The sequence below is a fragment of the Kryptolebias marmoratus genome, linkage group LG24 (assembly GCF_001649575.2).
Source record: "Kryptolebias marmoratus isolate JLee-2015 linkage group LG24, ASM164957v2, whole genome shotgun sequence".
NCBI classification, from domain to species: domain Eukaryota; kingdom Metazoa; phylum Chordata; class Actinopteri; order Cyprinodontiformes; family Rivulidae; genus Kryptolebias; species Kryptolebias marmoratus.
The window spans coordinates 12808370-12825214 of NC_051453.1; the positions used below are offsets into that span (position 1 = coordinate 12808370).

The window sequence follows — 16845 nt, forward strand, 5'->3', positions numbered from 1 at the left end:
TGAAGACTAAACTTGTTAGTATTAAAATATTTTAATAAACAGTAACACAAAAAGTCGGAAGAAGAACAAAAAAAAAAAGTACAAACTTTTGATTGATGAAACATACAGATGAGTTTAAAACAAACCAGAGCTACGAGGTTGTGGGTCTGACTGAACCGATGTTTGCTATGAGGGTCTGCAGCTCGTGCAGTTTGTCTTCCAGCCACGGTGGAGGAGCTTCGTTCCTCTCTGTTAGAGCCTGGAGGGCTTTCAAAGCACTCTGAGCTGTCTGGATGTAGCGGCTGTACTCCTCCTCTGTGCTGGTCTCCTGTCGAGCTTTCTTCGGACACGGCTGAGAGGGAGGAAACAATTACAGAGAAAACAGAAATTATCAATAATGATGTCTTATAAGTAAATGATTTACAGCACTCCAGTCTTTTGTCAATGCAATTTAAATAACCCACTTAAATCTGATTGGTTACATTTTGTTCTGTCCAGTACTATTTCATTATTAGCAAGTGTTTTTTCTTACAACTGTGTGTTTAAGAAGTAGATTTTTGGCAAATTTAACCCACCTCAGAGTTTGTGATGACTTCAGCTTCTGCAGCCTGTTTGTTGGAAACAGTTTCTTTGCTCTCTTGTCTTTTATTGTGCTCTTCGATTACTGCCGCCTCCTGTTTGAGCCTCAGTAGCCGGGACTCTGCATCTTCCCGTGCATTCAGGGTCTGCGGCAAAAATAAATGGAGTCGTCATTTGTTTTTGCCTAAGGAGATCTTCCATAACATCGTATGTTCATTTTGCCTACCTTGCTAAGGTAATTGACCACTTTGGTTTTTGTTTCTTCCACACTCAAACTCTGGGAAATTACCTCTTCGTGGTTTGTATTCTAAAGCAGCAGAGGGACATGTTTAGGATAAGTTCAGACTTCAACACCACACGGCATTACATTGAAATGATAGCATCAATGTCATTCTTGCAGTACCTCTGCAAAGTATGAAAAGGCCTCTAGGGCGTGCTGATGTAGCAGCCAGGATTTGTCCGTCAGAAGGGCTTTGAAAAGGCCGCTCAGTCTGGGAAGAATCTGACCCTGAGACAAAAACATATTATACTGGAAATAACATTACTGTTTCTAGCGTAGTATATATACACTTTAGAAGTTATGTAGCACAAATGGTATATTTAAACTATGTCACTCAGTCTGTTAATTTAATCTTTTGCAGATAAATTGGGTTTTTTTATATACAGGGTTGAAGATTTAAGAAAAGATTATCTCCAGCTAAATATTAGGAAAGACAGTAGGTAAAAAAAAATAATAATTTTGTATTAGTTTCGTTTCATTACCTGAGTGTCTGGAGGGATAAAGATCTTTCCCAAGGAGGAGAGAAACTCCAGGGCAGCCAGCAGCAGATGATCAGCACATTTCTTCGAAACCACAGCATCCAGACACAACAATGCCTGAAAGAACAGCCAGCATTAAACTCGACTCTTCTCCTTCCTTTAGCTGCTTAATGTGGACAGTAAAAGCTAAGGTTTACCTGATAAATGACTTGAGGCTCGATGTTTTTCACTAAAAAGGCTGTGGTTGACAGGAGGAGATGCAGAGTGTGCTGAAGAACTGGGTAGGTGTGCACCTGAGAACATGACAAGTTACCAAGATTACAGTAATGAACCTTATGACTTTATTCGGTGTGTGTAAACTTTGTACTCGCCTGATCAGGACTCATCCGAGACCACAGCTGTGTCATTACCGTCACTGCAGATAACACGCATTGTTCCCCAGGAGACGGCTGCCCTCGGAGCACTGATAGGAGGGATAACAGCACCGCGTTCTGGCAACAAGAGAGACTTTGGAAATATAACTAATTTGACCTTTCATTTGAAATTCTCCCAAATTTCCTTGTATTGTTTTGCTTTTGCAGTGATCTCTGGGGGGAAAAAAAGTGACTGGTGGCGGCAGCACAGTCTGAGACAAAAAGCCTGATAGTTCTGGTTTAAATATATGTATCTACAAACAATCGGACATTTATACTATATTAAAACTTTTAATTAATTCATGCTTTTGAGATAAAAAAATAGTCCGTTTGTGGAGCACTAGATGTCTGAATTGCAAAACTTCCTAAAGAGTACTAAAATCAATCAAACAGAAGACACTGGATGTCTTACAAAGTATAATTGGTTTGAAATTGAATCGAACCTTTGATTCACAAGGACATAAGCCGTCCTGCAACGTTTTTCTTGATGTTGATGATGTTGTTCATGACGAATCAACAAGTTTGCCTTGACGCACATGGACAGTCCCTACAGGGTAAGATCCTGAAGAATATTAACCCCCCCCCCCCGACACTGCGATTCTGTGAATGTTCTCACCACTTTGTCTATTTGTCCAAGTCTGTATCCTCCGTTTTCCCAGTCATTTAGCGCCTTTTCAGTGAGGCCAATAATGTCTGCCTGCACATGCAGATAAGTTTCCTGCGAAAGAGCTCTGAGGAGGACGTGCTGCCAAACTGGAAGGTTCTCCACCTTCGACGGTGGGAAATGAGCCACCAGCTCCATCTGGCAAAAGAAAAAAAGTCTTTCTCTGTGCGCTTGAAATATTATTCAGTTGTCACCTAATTTGATAAAAAAAAAATCTGAATCATATTTGTTACTACTACTGTTAATAAACAGTCAGGGTCAGACTGAGGTAATAAATAATGCAGAATGAGGCTCATGTCCGTCAATTAAACACGTCTTATCAGTCTGCCCTTTCAAAACTCAGGGTTTTTCGAACCTGGTGGTTTGGCGTCATAAGGAAAACCATGCGTTTCAGCAGCAGTCCCAGGTGGAACAACTGGTAACACTCAGTGGTACACGCTTTCACCTGTAGGAGAACAGAGAGACGCAGGTGACGTATGTCAGTGTGAAAGCTGCAACCTAGTAAAGGCATCAGGAATATTATATTGTATTAATTCTTTATTCCTACCCACCATCTGAGCAATGAGGTGGACATGATGTAGACAAAGTTCTGCTGAGCCATAACTGTGAGCACAGACAAAATCACATGTTGATGAACCATGCCTGAAAAAGCACTAGTCCTTTTTAAAATACATCTGCAGAACTTTTAGTGTAAAGCAATACAGTATATATATTTATTAAACAATAAATACAAGTTGCAAGAATCAGTTTCCTCCATCAATATGACATGTTTTATCTGACATTAAATACCCATAAAACATGGTCTGATCTTCACAAAATACAAAAACTATTGCATTCTTATGTCATTGTTTTTTAAAAGACCTACAGGTTAATCAATGAACGATATGGCAGTTTGCTGACAAATTTTAAAAATGCTGCGCTTTTGCAATTGTGAAGAATAAAGACAACATCAAACCCTTTCGTCAAATGTGAAGCAAAGTGGAGGAAGTATAATAGTTTAAAGACATGCAAAATTTCGATCTCATTTCAAGTATACAAAAACCTCACATGATTCCATATTTTCAAAAGATCAATTTAAAGAAGACAAGTTCACTGCTGAACCACACTGAAACACTGAAATGTATCCTCGTCACTCTCACCGTGCTGTAAAGCACCAAACATCTTCTGCCAGCAGAGCTGTTTGAGTGTCAGCTTGGAGCACGGCGTCAACTAAACAACGTTCCTGAAAAAGAGCGATAATCGCGTGGGGGAAATCCGACAGACAGGAGGAGAAAATAAAAAGGAGAAAAAAGTTAGATAAATATTTAACTCACTACAACCAAAAGTGAAAGAATTACATGCTTTGAATGAGAGGAAATCCTGAAAACAAACACAGCTAATGTGCAGATTTTAGGCAGCCAAAGTAAATAAATTATTTGAAATTAGCCTCCACCTTCTACTGTGTTTTTGATCCACACCCTACATCAACGTTAAGAAAAAATCTGTTTTTACTTTCTATTACAAAGTGGTGTTTTCAGGAGGGTAATAGCTAATATCTGGAACTAAAAAGAAAAAATGTTTTTAGGGCAACCCTATTCAATCTAATCAAAACAAATGTAGTTTCACTGAAGCACATCATAATAAACTATTTTTTGCCCAATGTTACACTCCCCTAATTGCCTTTACACTTAGATAAAATCTGGATTAAAAGTAAAAATGAGTGCAGTTCTACAAATAATGCATATAATATAGAAGATGTGATTGTGTGTGTGTGTGTGTGTGTGTGTGTGTGTGGAGCGTACAAGCACAGGAAAGAACGCAGGAGGGAGCACAGCCACACTGGCACACAGCTGCACACAGATGTGGTGGTGCAGAGTGACCTGGACCTGGGCCTGCCCCTTTAACATCACCCCTGGCAGCAGCACCGGTACCTTACGCTCGGTGCAACATCGTCGGAAGCTAATAAAGATAGCCTGGTAAAGTGGAAGCCTGAAGAGAACCAGAACAAAGGAGAAATTTACTGACATGAAGCCAACATAAACCAATATTCACTACAACTGATAAGAAACTGCTCATCAGATTCATACTTGTTTTAGTGTCTTGGCCTGTTTGACTCCATCATGTGTGATGAATCATACATATTTACACAGTTACATAAATAGAACTGACTTTAACAATGTAAACAGTTTGAATAGTTATAGTAAAACTGACTTAAAAATGCAATAATCACCTATGGCTTTTGCCCTATTATGAGTAAATTGTTCAGTTATGAAAACCTTTATCACCTGGGTGAGTCTTCTGAGAACTGGCTGCCAGTGTACCACAGCTGCTGGACCTCCTCTGGTTGGCCAGCTAGATGTCCTAAGATGCTCACCAGGAGGAGACACTGAGGAAGCTCCCGTTCAGGACTCAACCCTGCATCAAGCAGGTCGTAAATTTTATTGATCGAGTAAAAATCAGCAGCAGGGAAAAACGTCAACGTTTTTTGAGGAATGTTTGAGTTTGTAAAATAAATCCAGTTAGAATGAGTAACTATTAGTTAACTTAAAGACAAAGCAAGTCTTTCTCAGCTGCTTGACTGGTTTGCAAGACTTTGATTATTTAATGTTGCAGTTATTCAAACTGACAGAATTCAGAATAATAGTTGTCGATTATTTACTGACATTTTACCTGTCAAAATGGCCACAATGCTAACCTAAAACTGGCTACTTTTAAATGTGTTTCAACTCACGCAGATCCGGCTGGAGCACAACTTCAGCAAAACGCCTTAGAGGCAGCAGCTGGAGCAGGAAGGCAGTCATGGGAACCAGAGCTGCTGCACTCAGCTCCCCGGCGAGGGCTGCGGGCAACACTGGAGCGCACAAACTGGGAGGGAACTCACTGAAAGACATCAGGGTCATCCTCATAATCAGACACATAAATCAAAAGATAAAACATGAGCTGAGCTGGGTCTCTAAACGTACAGGCAAACCACTAGTACCTGATGATCTGGAGGTAAAAATGGTGAAAGTTGCTACAGTACTTTGTCAGGAAAAATTTAAATTCCTGTTGAAAGGATACAAAATACAAAGATATGTCAGTTTACTATGTTTTCTTTCGTATACATCACAAGGGGTTACAAATTCTTTTAAATTTATATAGTACCTTTATGTAATGAACCAAAGTGTTGGCAAAAAATCTGCACATCTTCGCAGTTTTCTGGAACAGCTTGTATTCTGGGCTTTGTGTTGACCCCTGAAAAAGACCATCTACCTTGGACCTCACACTAACAAAGGACATTTTTTTTGCGGGCAGGGACAAGAGTTAAAAACACAGGAAATGTGTTATCTATGTAGAACACAGGGGAGAACTACTGTTGTGACTTTAGATAGGATCAAGTCAGTAAAGACAAATGTATACTGTGGTTGTTTTATTGTCAATTTTGTTTAAACATGATCACACTTATGTGAAAGCAAGTTAATACAATCTATAAATAATAGTGTTCTGTCTTTATCTTTTTTGAAAACAACCAAATAGAGCTTTTCTACCTCCAAACCAGCTTGCTTGATCTGTTCGGCCAGTTCCATAGAGTTGTGGAAGGAGGCCACCAAGTTGTCACACAGACTGTTGACGATGTCACCGTGATGCAGATGTTCCTCCACCAAGGACTGGTACTTCAGACTCTGTCTAAACAAAATGAAAATAGGAGCATTTAGAAGCAAATATGAAGGCAAAAACTTGGCAAAGGAGAATATTCGAACACTAAAAAGACTTACTTGATGAGGAACTTCCAGGTGTTTGCGTGCAGTGCCATGTCCAGGTCGGAGATGACGGAGCAGATGTCCAGAAGACTATGAATCACTGTAAAAGACGAAGAAGAAAACTGAACTTTAAGAGCCCAAGTACAATTAAATAAAGGCTTGACAATGCCCAGCGCTGCAATGAGAACAGAAAAGTATATAATTTTTATTTTCACTGCAAATAAATAAATAATTACAACAAAATTTTTATGCAATCCTCCTCAGTGCAGGAGCAATAAAACAGTATGTATGAACAACAAATGAGAAATAAAAAGTGATCAAATAACAGTCACTAACTGTAAATCAAATGTTGTGCTTTTTCCCCACACTACGGGAACTGTACTATCATCCAGGGAGAAAAGAGGGCAGCCAGTAACTTTCTGAGCTGTAGTGACAACCCTCTGGATGTGCTTTCCTTTCTTGTGCTGTGCAGTTAGATAACCACACACAATCAGTGTGCTCTCTCAAGTTTACACAAAGATACCAGCAGTTGTTTTGTTAGGTAGTTGGTCCTAAACACCCTTGGGAGGTACAGTCTCTGCTGTGCCTTCCTGATGAATGTACTATGGCTGCTCCAGGACAGGTCGCCCGGAACATGGACCCTCAGAAACCATCGCACGTCAGTTTCTTTTGAAATCTATGATCTATGTTCTCTGTGCACCAAACTCACACAGACAGAAAGGTTGAGTACACGGAGACATAAACCAGCATACCTGTAACAATCTCAGTGATGATGTTCTCTGAGGCACTACTGTCCAAAGAAATCCTTTCTAGAAGCTCTAACAGACCCTTCTGCAGGGAATAGGCCTCCTTGAAGAGACCTTGAAGCAGGTCTGCCACCAGGGACAGACGGCCACAGTAAACCACCTCACTATCCTGCAGAAAACATACATGTCAACTTTTGTATTCTAGCTATTTAAATAAGGCATTCTATGTTAAACAGTTTGTAGCTGGTTTTATGCCCCTTTGTATACTAAAGGTTTTTTTTTTTGGTGAACTGAGATGGTCTTATTATAATAATAATAATAATAATAATCATTTTATTTAAATAGCGCCTTTCAGGACACCCAAGGACACTTTACATCAATGAAGAAATCAAAAAATAAAAAAGCAGTGCAAAGAACAGGCATGAGTTAAAATATAAAATACATAAAACAAAGTTAGGAGGGGTAAGCTATTCTGAAGAGATGAGTTTTAAGTTTAGTCCTGAACAGAGAAAGGGAGGTGGTGTTTCGTAGGTCAGGAGGTAGAGCGTTCCAGAGGTGGGGGGCAGAGCAGGAGAAGGCCCTGCTCCCCATGGTGAAGAGGCGGGCAACGGGTACATGTAGGTGTAGCGAAGAGGATGATCTGAGAGAGCGAGAGGGGATGGTGGTGTGTAGCAGGTCAGACAGGTAAGGAGGGGCAAGACTGTGGATAGCTTTGAAAGTGAGAAGAATAGTTTTGAAGATGATGCGTGATTTAACCGGGAGCCAGTGGAGCTGCTGCAGGACAGGAGTGATGTGGTGATAGGAGGAGGTTTGGGTGATGACACGGGCAGCTGAGTTCTGGACTGTCTGTAGCTTTTGGAGAGTTTTGTTGGGGAGGCCATAGAGGAGGGAGTTGCAGTAATCTATACGGGAAGTGACAAGACTATGAACAAGAATGGCAGTGGAGCGGGGTGAGAGAGAAGGACGGAGACGGTTAATATTACGGAGATGGAAATAGGCAGACCGAGTGATATGGTTAATGTGGGAAGTGAAGGAGAGAGTGGTGTCGAGGATGACACCGAGACTCTTGACCTGAGGCGAGGGAGATAGCAAAGAGTTGTTAAGGGGGATGAGAAGATGGTTTGATTTTGAAATGGTGTTTTTTGTGCCAACAAGGATTATTTCTGTTTTGTTACTGTTGAGTTGTAGGAAATTGTTAGAAAACCAGTGATTGAGCTCAGTGAGACAGTCGGTGAGGATGGAGGGTGGGTTAGTGGAGCCTGGTTTAGTTGAAATATAGAGCTGTGTATCATCGGCATAGCAGTGGAAATGGACACCGAATTTGCGGAAAATGTTACCCAGAGGAAGGAGGTAGGTGATGAAGAGGAGGGGTCCAAGGACAGAGCCTTGGGGGACACCGGTGGAGACGGGGGAAGACTGAGAACAGAAGGATTTAATTTGTATGAATTGAGTGCGGTCAGAGAGGTAGGATTTGAACCAAGCTAATGGAATACCAGAGATGCCAATGGAGGTTAGTCTGTTAAGGAGGATAGAATGACAGATCGTGTCGAAAGCAGAACTTAAGTCAAGTAGGATGAGGATGGACAGAAGGCCAGAGTCAGCAGCAAGAAGAAGATCGTTAGTAATTTTTATTAGAGCTGTTTCGGTGCTGTGATGGGGGCGAAAACCAGATTGAAACTCTTCATAGAAGTTATTGTTGGAGAGGTGAGAGTGAAGTTGACTGTAGACGACTTTTTCCAGAACCTTGGAAACGAAGGGCAGGTTAGAGATGGGACGAAGATTATTGAAGTTGGTTGGGTCAAGACCTGGTTTCTTGAGGATGGGGGTAATGGCAGCAGATTTAAAAGCTGTGGGAACAATGCCAGAGGTTAGGGAGGAGTGGATGATGTTAGTGATGCTAGGTAGCAGAGACGGGAGACATGATTTAACAAGGACAGTGGGAAAAGGATCAAGCTGGCAGGTGGAGGACTTTGATTTGCTGATGATGCTGGAGATGTCATCAGCAGAGGGGAGGGAGAAGACGGAAAAGGAGAGGGAGGGAGGGGGGAGGTCAACATAAATGCAAGTGGCGGTATTTGAACCAAGGTGTTTATGAATTAAATTGATTTTTTCATTGAAATAGAGTATTAAAGAGTTGCAGAAATCAGTGGAAACCATGTGAGAGGGTAGAGAGTTAGGGGATGAGACTGAACGGTTAAGAAGAGAGAACAGTGTTTTTGAATTGCCAACATTAGCACTGATGATGTCTGAGAAGTAGCTGGATTTGGTTTGAGAAATACTGTCTTTATACTGGATGATGTGGTTCTTATCTTTACACCCAAAGAAATGAATCCACAGTATACAGTATACATAAATATATATATATATATATATATATATATATATATAGACTGGGGCAAACAAACCTTGCAGTGCTGAAACGTTTCCCTCAGAACTTTCAGGATACAAGTCGGCAAAGAGCGAATAGCATCCAAGTCGGGGGCTTCTTCAAATGAGCCGACATGTCGCACACAAGCGGAAAGTGCATCGATTAACTGTATCATTCCCTGAAACGGAAAACAATGTCTTAAGAAAATGTCATTGGGAAAATAACCAGCCTACTAACTACATACAGTATTTGTCTAAAATCTTTTCTGTGTTCTCTCAGTATAAGATTTAATCACACCTGCAAAATGTTCCTCAGCAAAGCACGGAGTTCAGTATTTTGACTTGAAAGCCCACCAACTTGATCCATAATTTCTTTCATCATGCTGTTAAACATTGTCACTGCCTGCAGACATTTGTGTCAAACAGAGATTAAGTCACTCACAAAGACAGACCTTCACATTTTAAAGTAAGTAGTGTCAAACACAGCAGCGATTCACAAGTAAACAATTACTTCTGTCAAAGATTTCTCTGGCCACAAAACCAATTCCCCATAGGGCTAAAAGATAACGTGACTTTCATTGTTGTTTTATTTTATTTTTAAGTAGTCTTTTTATTTAGTCTGATCTCCTTTGTAAGGAGTCCTTGGGTTTCATGAAAGGTGCTGTACAAATTTAACTATTATTATTTTGCTTTTAGTAAAAGCATTTGAAATTGGGTATCACATAATGCAACCTTGAGATGATGCCATATACACCTAAACAAAAACATCAAGTTAATATATAAGTATTATGCATGATGTTTATGTTGTGAATGAACAGGTGTTCATAAAGCGTTTGGATAATAGGTCATTAAGAAAATGTGCATTTCACACATTTACCTTTGGCAAGATCTTGGAGAAGCACTCATCTTCCAGCTCTGACAAACCAATATGTGGGAGGAACAGGTCTATAATTATCTTCAGTATACCTGTGGGATTGTTACATTTTACACATAGATCATATTAGATTGCTAAATATCTTTAAGGCACAAAGTCAGCCTTTGTAACTATTATTTTTTAAGAGCAAATAGGACACTTACGTGTATGATCATCCCAACTCTCTGACTCAAAATGCAAAGAGTACAAGAAGTCAAGGAAGAGCAGCACATTCCTCCTTATTTCTCTGTACAAGCCTTATAAATATTACTACAGAAATAACTAGCACTGATGTGCATAAACTTTCATGTTATTTTACACCACTATCAAAAGCTGACATAGTACTGTGCTATACAAAATGTTGCATAAACAGGTCTGTAATGCATTATAATTATAAGTGTAAAAACTGGCACGAGGACAAAATGACATTAGAGAGGATATGGTGAGCTTTGGCAGGACAGACTTGAGCTCCTGGCGACAGGTTTCCTGACTCCACTGCACCACCTCATCCAGGAGAGGAGTGTTGGTCTGGGACATGATGAATGCAGACACCGGTGACAGTCAGCGCTGCTTAAAGAAGACGGGAAAGTTGGGAAGCAGTCTGTGAGTGAATCACTGGGAATGAATCACTTCGGATTTAATAGTTAGTTTGTTTTCTTAGCGAGCTGGTGCTGTCATCGTCAAGTCGGGTACCGCTTAGACTAGCTAAAAGCAACCTGGGCAGACGTTACCTTGTGTGTACATGAACATTACATGTTTTGTTAAATGCTACATTTAATCATGTTAGCATACTGTAGTACTAGCTGGGTATCGATAATAAGACGTACAGCCTCTTACCTTAAATACAAAACAGATTATTTTACCCACGGACATAAAATAAGCTCACATCCATATAAGACAGTATTTCCTAACGTTATCATATATTAAAAAGTAAAAAGAGTAGTCCGTTTACTTTGGAGGAATAGACCCCGCGCCACAGTATGAGTCGGATGTGACGTTCTGACTGACGCTGACGCGACTCAGCTTCCACTGCGCTGATTGGTGGAAGTCATATTGTCCGACCAATAGGAGAAGAGAATGAAAAGAAGAAGAAAAAGAAGAATGTAAACAACAATGGCGACTGACATATTTGATAAAGTTCTCTTTAAAAGTGTGCTTTTACTATTCCGCGTGTCCTGTGTTCTTTAAATATTTATTTTACACAATCAAATTTACAAATATCAATGACTAAATCACAAACATAACTTATGGTGGTCTAGATTCTCAGTCATCCAGAACATGGCAAATCTGAAATCAATCAACTAACAAATAAATTAATTAAATAATCAATCTACGATTTTCAGATCTTCAACAGAAGTCCAGTTGTTTTGTTTTTGTTGTTGTTGCTGATATATGATGATATATTTATATTGCTTACTGATGACTTGTGATTCTTGTTCTTGTTTTTAATGATTTTATCTCTATTTTAAAAGTCAATAAATGTATCATTAATTTATTCTTTCAAATGCAGCTGCCACCTTCTCTAGTGAGTATTGTACACTTGAAATTACTTTTTTTGGTTTGTATGTTAGGCATCATCAATTTCATGCTGTATTTCTAAAACACACATATAGGTAGTTAATAGGCCTTTATCAACTTCCATTTAGTACTTAAACTTAGTTCATGTGACTAAAGTGATTAGGAAACTACAGGATGCATTTCCAAAGTGTTGAAAGTGATTTGACATTCAGGCATGTGGAATTTACATTGACTCTGATTTGCCTGTCCCTGTAAGCCATTGTTTGGCTGATAAGATCTTAGCCATTGAACTAAGGCATGTTGCTGTTCCTTGATGTGGCAGCCTGAGGTGTGAGCTGCTGGCTGCAGGAAATGACTGACTTCTTCTTTGGGAATTATGACCTAAAACCTATGCCTCTGTCTTCTAATCGTAGATAAACAAAGTGCACTGTGGGACTATAGTCACTTGAAGTAAAAATGTCTGGACCAGTAGGCGCGTGAAAGTATTTACAATACAAAAATTAGTCTGATCTGTTGTTAAGAAATACACTTTACATATAACATATGTAAAGTGTATTCATGTTCTTCCAGTCCTCTTCAAAGAAACCCTGTCCAGCCAGAACCACGGTGATCAGCTTATGTTGTAGTATTTTCATTTTTTACTTCTATAATGGTGTTAACATGAATAATATGTGAGCCAGTATAGTGTCCATACAGTTTTTTTAAAACATTAGATTTATAGTGATTATATATTATTATTATATAGTGAGCTACAACATTTAAGACATTATTTAATCTATAGAATCTGCTCATCCAGACATGATGACATACTTTTTACGGTTGCATTACAGACAGTATGATGTTATTTAGTGAAAAACTAGGTCTTGACTGTAACATCGGTGTTTTCCGAGAAAAGGGCTGAGTCTAAAAGAGCTGAAGAATTCTGCCTCCTACTCTGACCTCCCTGTTTGCAGATAATACAAAGGTTATCATTTTACAGGAAATGGGGCCCAGGATTGGGATGGGAACTGGAAGGAAGATGCCTTTTGTTATTTCTTTTTTAAGGTCGGTGGGTGGCTGGTAATGCAGCCAAAATCAGTGTTTAGGTTATGTCTGTTGATGAGGGTCAAGTACAACAGGGTGAGCTCGTGTGTCAGTGTTTGCAAAAGAGCTAATTTTGATCTAGTCTGCGAAGTTTCACGTGGCCCACTCTAACCCTAATATTTTTTTCTGCAACTAATCTCATTTCGGTGAAACCCTGAGAAAAAGGATGTGGACTATCATAAGCAAACAATCGTACACCATAGAAACGGATGCTTTGTGTTGTAGCTTTTCAGCTGGTCTCCGGGCCTAAAACATGTATTTTAAGATGAAATGAAAGGAAAAATGGAACGTCTGTGTGAAAACAGCAGCTTCATTCTCCACTTTAATTTTATGTGAGCAGCTCAGTTGTCACAAATGTTTGGGTAGATTTCATTAATACCACCTTGAGATACTTTCAAAGTATATATCCATGACTCCCACAAAGTTTTTGGACATTTCTTCATATTCAAGAAGGGTTCTTCTTCCATTTCCACTAATAAATAATGGAACAGTGAATGCATTTTTGGTCCTTCAGCAATCTTTTGGAGCTGGCACTGTGCATGTCATGAACCCAGGACAGCAACTCTGCCTCCCAAATCACCCCACTTTGGCATTTATTGACAAAAACACTAAAAAGAAGAAGTTATTTAAGTTTTAAGTCAGAGAAATAGGTCCCTGGAATGTTTTGTAAAAATGTTTCACTAAATGATATTCATGCAAATTAACATATTGAGATTTGATTACATTTCTCTTTTAAAGCAAGCAACTAGACGTCACTCTCAAGATACGCCATGTCCTGCACGACTGAGAATCTACACCAATACACCATCGTCAGATCCATATATTATGGTTTAAACAATGCAAAAATAATTGTTTTTTCTTAACATTATAATCAAATTTTAAAAATATATTTGTCTTTACTTTTTTGGTCAATCTCAAGAGTGTTTGATAAATGTGTGGAAGTAAACCAGTAGTAGAAGTAGTATTTAGATTTTTTTATTCTGGTGTATTTTAATTCATGGGTTTATCAGACTGATTTTAGCAAAACTGAAAATGTCTGTACAAAACCTGAGTAAATAAATGTTTTGCTGTAAAAATGATCACATCCGACATTGTGCTAAAATTCTGTTAAATGGTGGAAAATATATATATTTTTTTAATTCTAAGATATTAAACAATTTTACAACTTTGATGCTGACAAAAAAATGAAAATGATGTGAAAAGATCAGGAGATAAAACAACTTCACAGGCAACTGAATTGATTTTAATTTTTGTTCTTTTGAAATCAAATTACATGGATCAGATCCTTTGAATCTTCTGCAGAAAGATTGTGAACAGTAAATATCCTACCTGCTGTAGATAGTGCTTTGAATGACCTCAGTTTGTAACAATTTTAATTCTGACAAGCTAACAACTAGTCCAAGAGGGCCAATGACTGAAGCGGGTGACTGCCATCTAAAAACAATTCTAATATTATAAATTTTATAGTGGCTCATACTACCATGCAATCTGGTCAGAATTAAACTCCATTTCTTCAAACTGAGGCTGTTTGAAGCTATGTCTACAACAGGTAAGATAATAATTGCTCATTACTTTTCCACAGAACCCTACTTCAGAAGATCTGGTCAATATCTTTCATTTTCTGGACAGTGTTGTGAAATTTAGTTTATTGTTTTTATTATTATTATTATTATTCATTAAATAGACTCTCACATAAAAGAAAGTATGCTAACACAATAGAAAGAAACCGTCACTGTTTTCAGTCTCTGGCATTTTAAACTAAACTTTCCCTCAGACCAACAGGATACGTTCGTGATTCCAGCTTGCTCACCACTTCCTGTATGGACTTTACGCTTGGCAAACAGACAGCAATTAATAAGACGTCAAGCCGAAACAAAGTAAAAAGGGGAAAATAATCTATTTTAGGACTCAGTTCATAAAACTTTCACATTTCACGTAAATGAAAATGACCAAATTTACACACAAAATCATGTAAAAAGCTTAATGCAAATTCTAACCCTCACCCATAAATACTTTGTCAAAATGCCCCTCTGAGAAAATGCTGCATTTGAATTAAATGATAGTAGAACAGAAAATTGTGGCATTCGCATGTAGTTTTCTAGGTTTTGACTCATAAATAGAGGCGCACAGGTTATGGGTTAAACTCTCATTTCTTGTCATCAGACCAAGTGATTTCATAGTCAGTGAAGACAGTCTTCAGCTTCTCTGCAGACGCAAAGTGTTCTGCTTTGCCAAAAGCCTGAAAATGAAAAAGACAGCATTTACATTAGCACAATATATACGAAAGATTTTTTTTTAAGTCTGTTTCTTCAAATAAACCTACAGTCGACTCCCCAAACACCCTGATTTTCTTCTCCTTGCTGTTGTGCTCAATCTTCCCTCCTCCAAGGCATTTACACTCCATCCCTAAGGCCTCCAGAGCTGGACTGACCTTGTCAAATATATGATCTGGAAATCAAGGAAACGTTTAAAAAGTTAAAATAAGCAAAACATATTGACGTTGTTTGGTAATAATTTGTAAACTCTTTGTTAGCATTTTGAGTATGTGGTGGGAATAAGTCGCAGCTACTACAACACTAAAATTTCGCTCAAATATTTGTAAAACTAAGTTATTTCAATGTTTGACAGCCATCTTGAATCAGGTTGACTCCAAAAGTCAGTCAATTCTAGATGTACATTCAATGATTTTTTTTTTCTTTGAGAATTTTAACAATATTTATCTAGTGGTTCATGAGGTATTTTGCTAACAGAGATAAACAAAGACACACACGGGGAATTGCATGATTTCCCGCCTTTCATGGAGGTGGGCAATATTTAGATATAACTTGGCCACCCTTATAAACAACCGAGGCCCGACCCATCTACAGTTACACCCCTGATCTGAGGTCCTAACAGCATGTCAAGGTTGGCATGCATAATGTGTACATACTGCAAGTTCACAAAACAATCTGCCTTGACCTGCAAGTCAGACCTGAGCTGACGCACTTGACGCGCCTCGTGCAGAAAACTTACTGTGGTACTCTGCACTTTTGGTGCCCCGCACTATGTCTTTCTGCGCGTCGCCACCTTTCACTTTCACTCTCACTAAAATATATTTAAAAGTTCCTTCTGGGTCGATCTCTACGTCGGGAACTTTAGCCAGAGCCTCTGCCATGGTGACTCTCAAGACTGATCAGGAATCTGCCAAACACAGCAAACATCCGATTCGCTTTATTTGGACCATATATGGACTTTCTATTTCCGGTCTTAAAGGGACAGGACGCTCGATTCCGCGCGGACTTGTGTGTTTGCACGCTGGTGACCCCGCATGGCACCACCAACAACAACAACAAAAATATGTTAAAATGTTATAGTTTCTTCCTTCATTTTCTATAAGATATTGTTTTGATTTATGGAAAAATAAAACCCACCGGCCTGTGTTTGCTATATGTCTCAACATCAGCTTCTTCATCTTTATATGATTTGTTTATTTCCTGCTGCCACACAAATATTTCGTCCTTGTTTTCCACAACATGATCACTGATCAGGGTCGAAGTTTATTGGGATGTAGTTTTGGTTCATGAAGAGTGATGTTTTTAGTCATGGCTGCTTAAACTTCTTGTCTGGATGATCTTTAAACAATAATCATGTGGAAACATGCTGATGTAGATTTTGTAGTTTCTGTTTTTAACGTGGACTTAGTGGGAATAGAGCTAAAGGAGACAAAAATCTCACTTCTCAAATGGAACTAACTTGCGTTATAAAGTAATATAAACCAATGAAATTAAATAAGTGTGTTTAGTTTATGGCAAAGGAAACTTTAATGCTGATTGTCTACAAAAACACTGTGCAATCAAAGTTCAAACATTATCTTTGTTGGACTAGCAACAAAATAAAGTTTGTCCTTTAGTCCAGAGTTAAATCTGCAATGGACGTTTTGCTTAGCTTGTCTGAATCAAAGCTAGAGCTGGATTTCTCCCAGGAGTTTTGTTTTATGTGAGTTAATTAAAGAGTTTCTATTGTTTTTCTGGGGAAGAGATGGAGGTTAGGAGGTGTCAAGGAGCTGTGGCTCGTGTCCAGTGCGCTGAGCCAGAGAGGAAGGATGTGAACTGTCACTTTGAGACAA

At 38.9% G+C, this 16845-nt stretch overlaps 2 protein-coding genes across 5 annotated transcripts; both read right to left on the reverse strand.

Moving 5' to 3' along the window:
- Positions 1-22: 22 nt before the first annotated feature.
- lg24h1orf112 (linkage group 24 C1orf112 homolog) lies at positions 23-11214 on the reverse strand. 4 transcript variants are annotated; one of them, XM_017407230.3, is made up of 25 exons: positions 11092-11214; positions 10581-10706; positions 10304-10343; positions 10104-10192; positions 9525-9629; positions 9265-9405; positions 6866-7028; positions 6129-6213; positions 5901-6039; positions 5518-5607; positions 5354-5418; positions 5105-5253; positions 4659-4788; positions 4176-4362; positions 3534-3616; positions 2946-2997; positions 2750-2839; positions 2347-2532; positions 1689-1808; positions 1515-1610; positions 1321-1434; positions 962-1066; positions 785-865; positions 555-704; positions 23-331 (listed from the first exon to the last, which is right to left on the reverse strand). In XM_017407230.3, exons 2-25 carry the CDS (start codon positions 10674-10676, stop codon positions 131-133), a joined length of 2757 nt encoding a protein of 918 aa, XP_017262719.1. In that variant the 5' UTR covers positions 10677-10706; positions 11092-11214; the 3' UTR covers positions 23-130. The 4 variants fall into 4 exon arrangements, with proteins under 4 accessions (XP_017262719.1, XP_017262720.1, XP_017262717.1 ...); XM_017407231.3 differs by having other exon boundaries at positions 10581-10709; positions 11092-11142; XM_017407228.3 differs by having other exon boundaries at positions 10977-11137.
- Positions 11215-13837: 2623 nt separating this feature from the next.
- si:dkey-51e6.1 (uncharacterized protein LOC558617 homolog) lies at positions 13838-15948 on the reverse strand. Its single transcript, XM_017406938.3, has 3 exons — positions 15753-15948; positions 15064-15188; positions 13838-14979 (listed from the first exon to the last, which is right to left on the reverse strand). Exons 1-3 carry the CDS (start codon positions 15892-15894, stop codon positions 14887-14889), a joined length of 360 nt encoding a protein of 119 aa, XP_017262427.1. The 5' UTR covers positions 15895-15948; the 3' UTR covers positions 13838-14886.
- Positions 15949-16845: the final 897 nt, after the last annotated feature.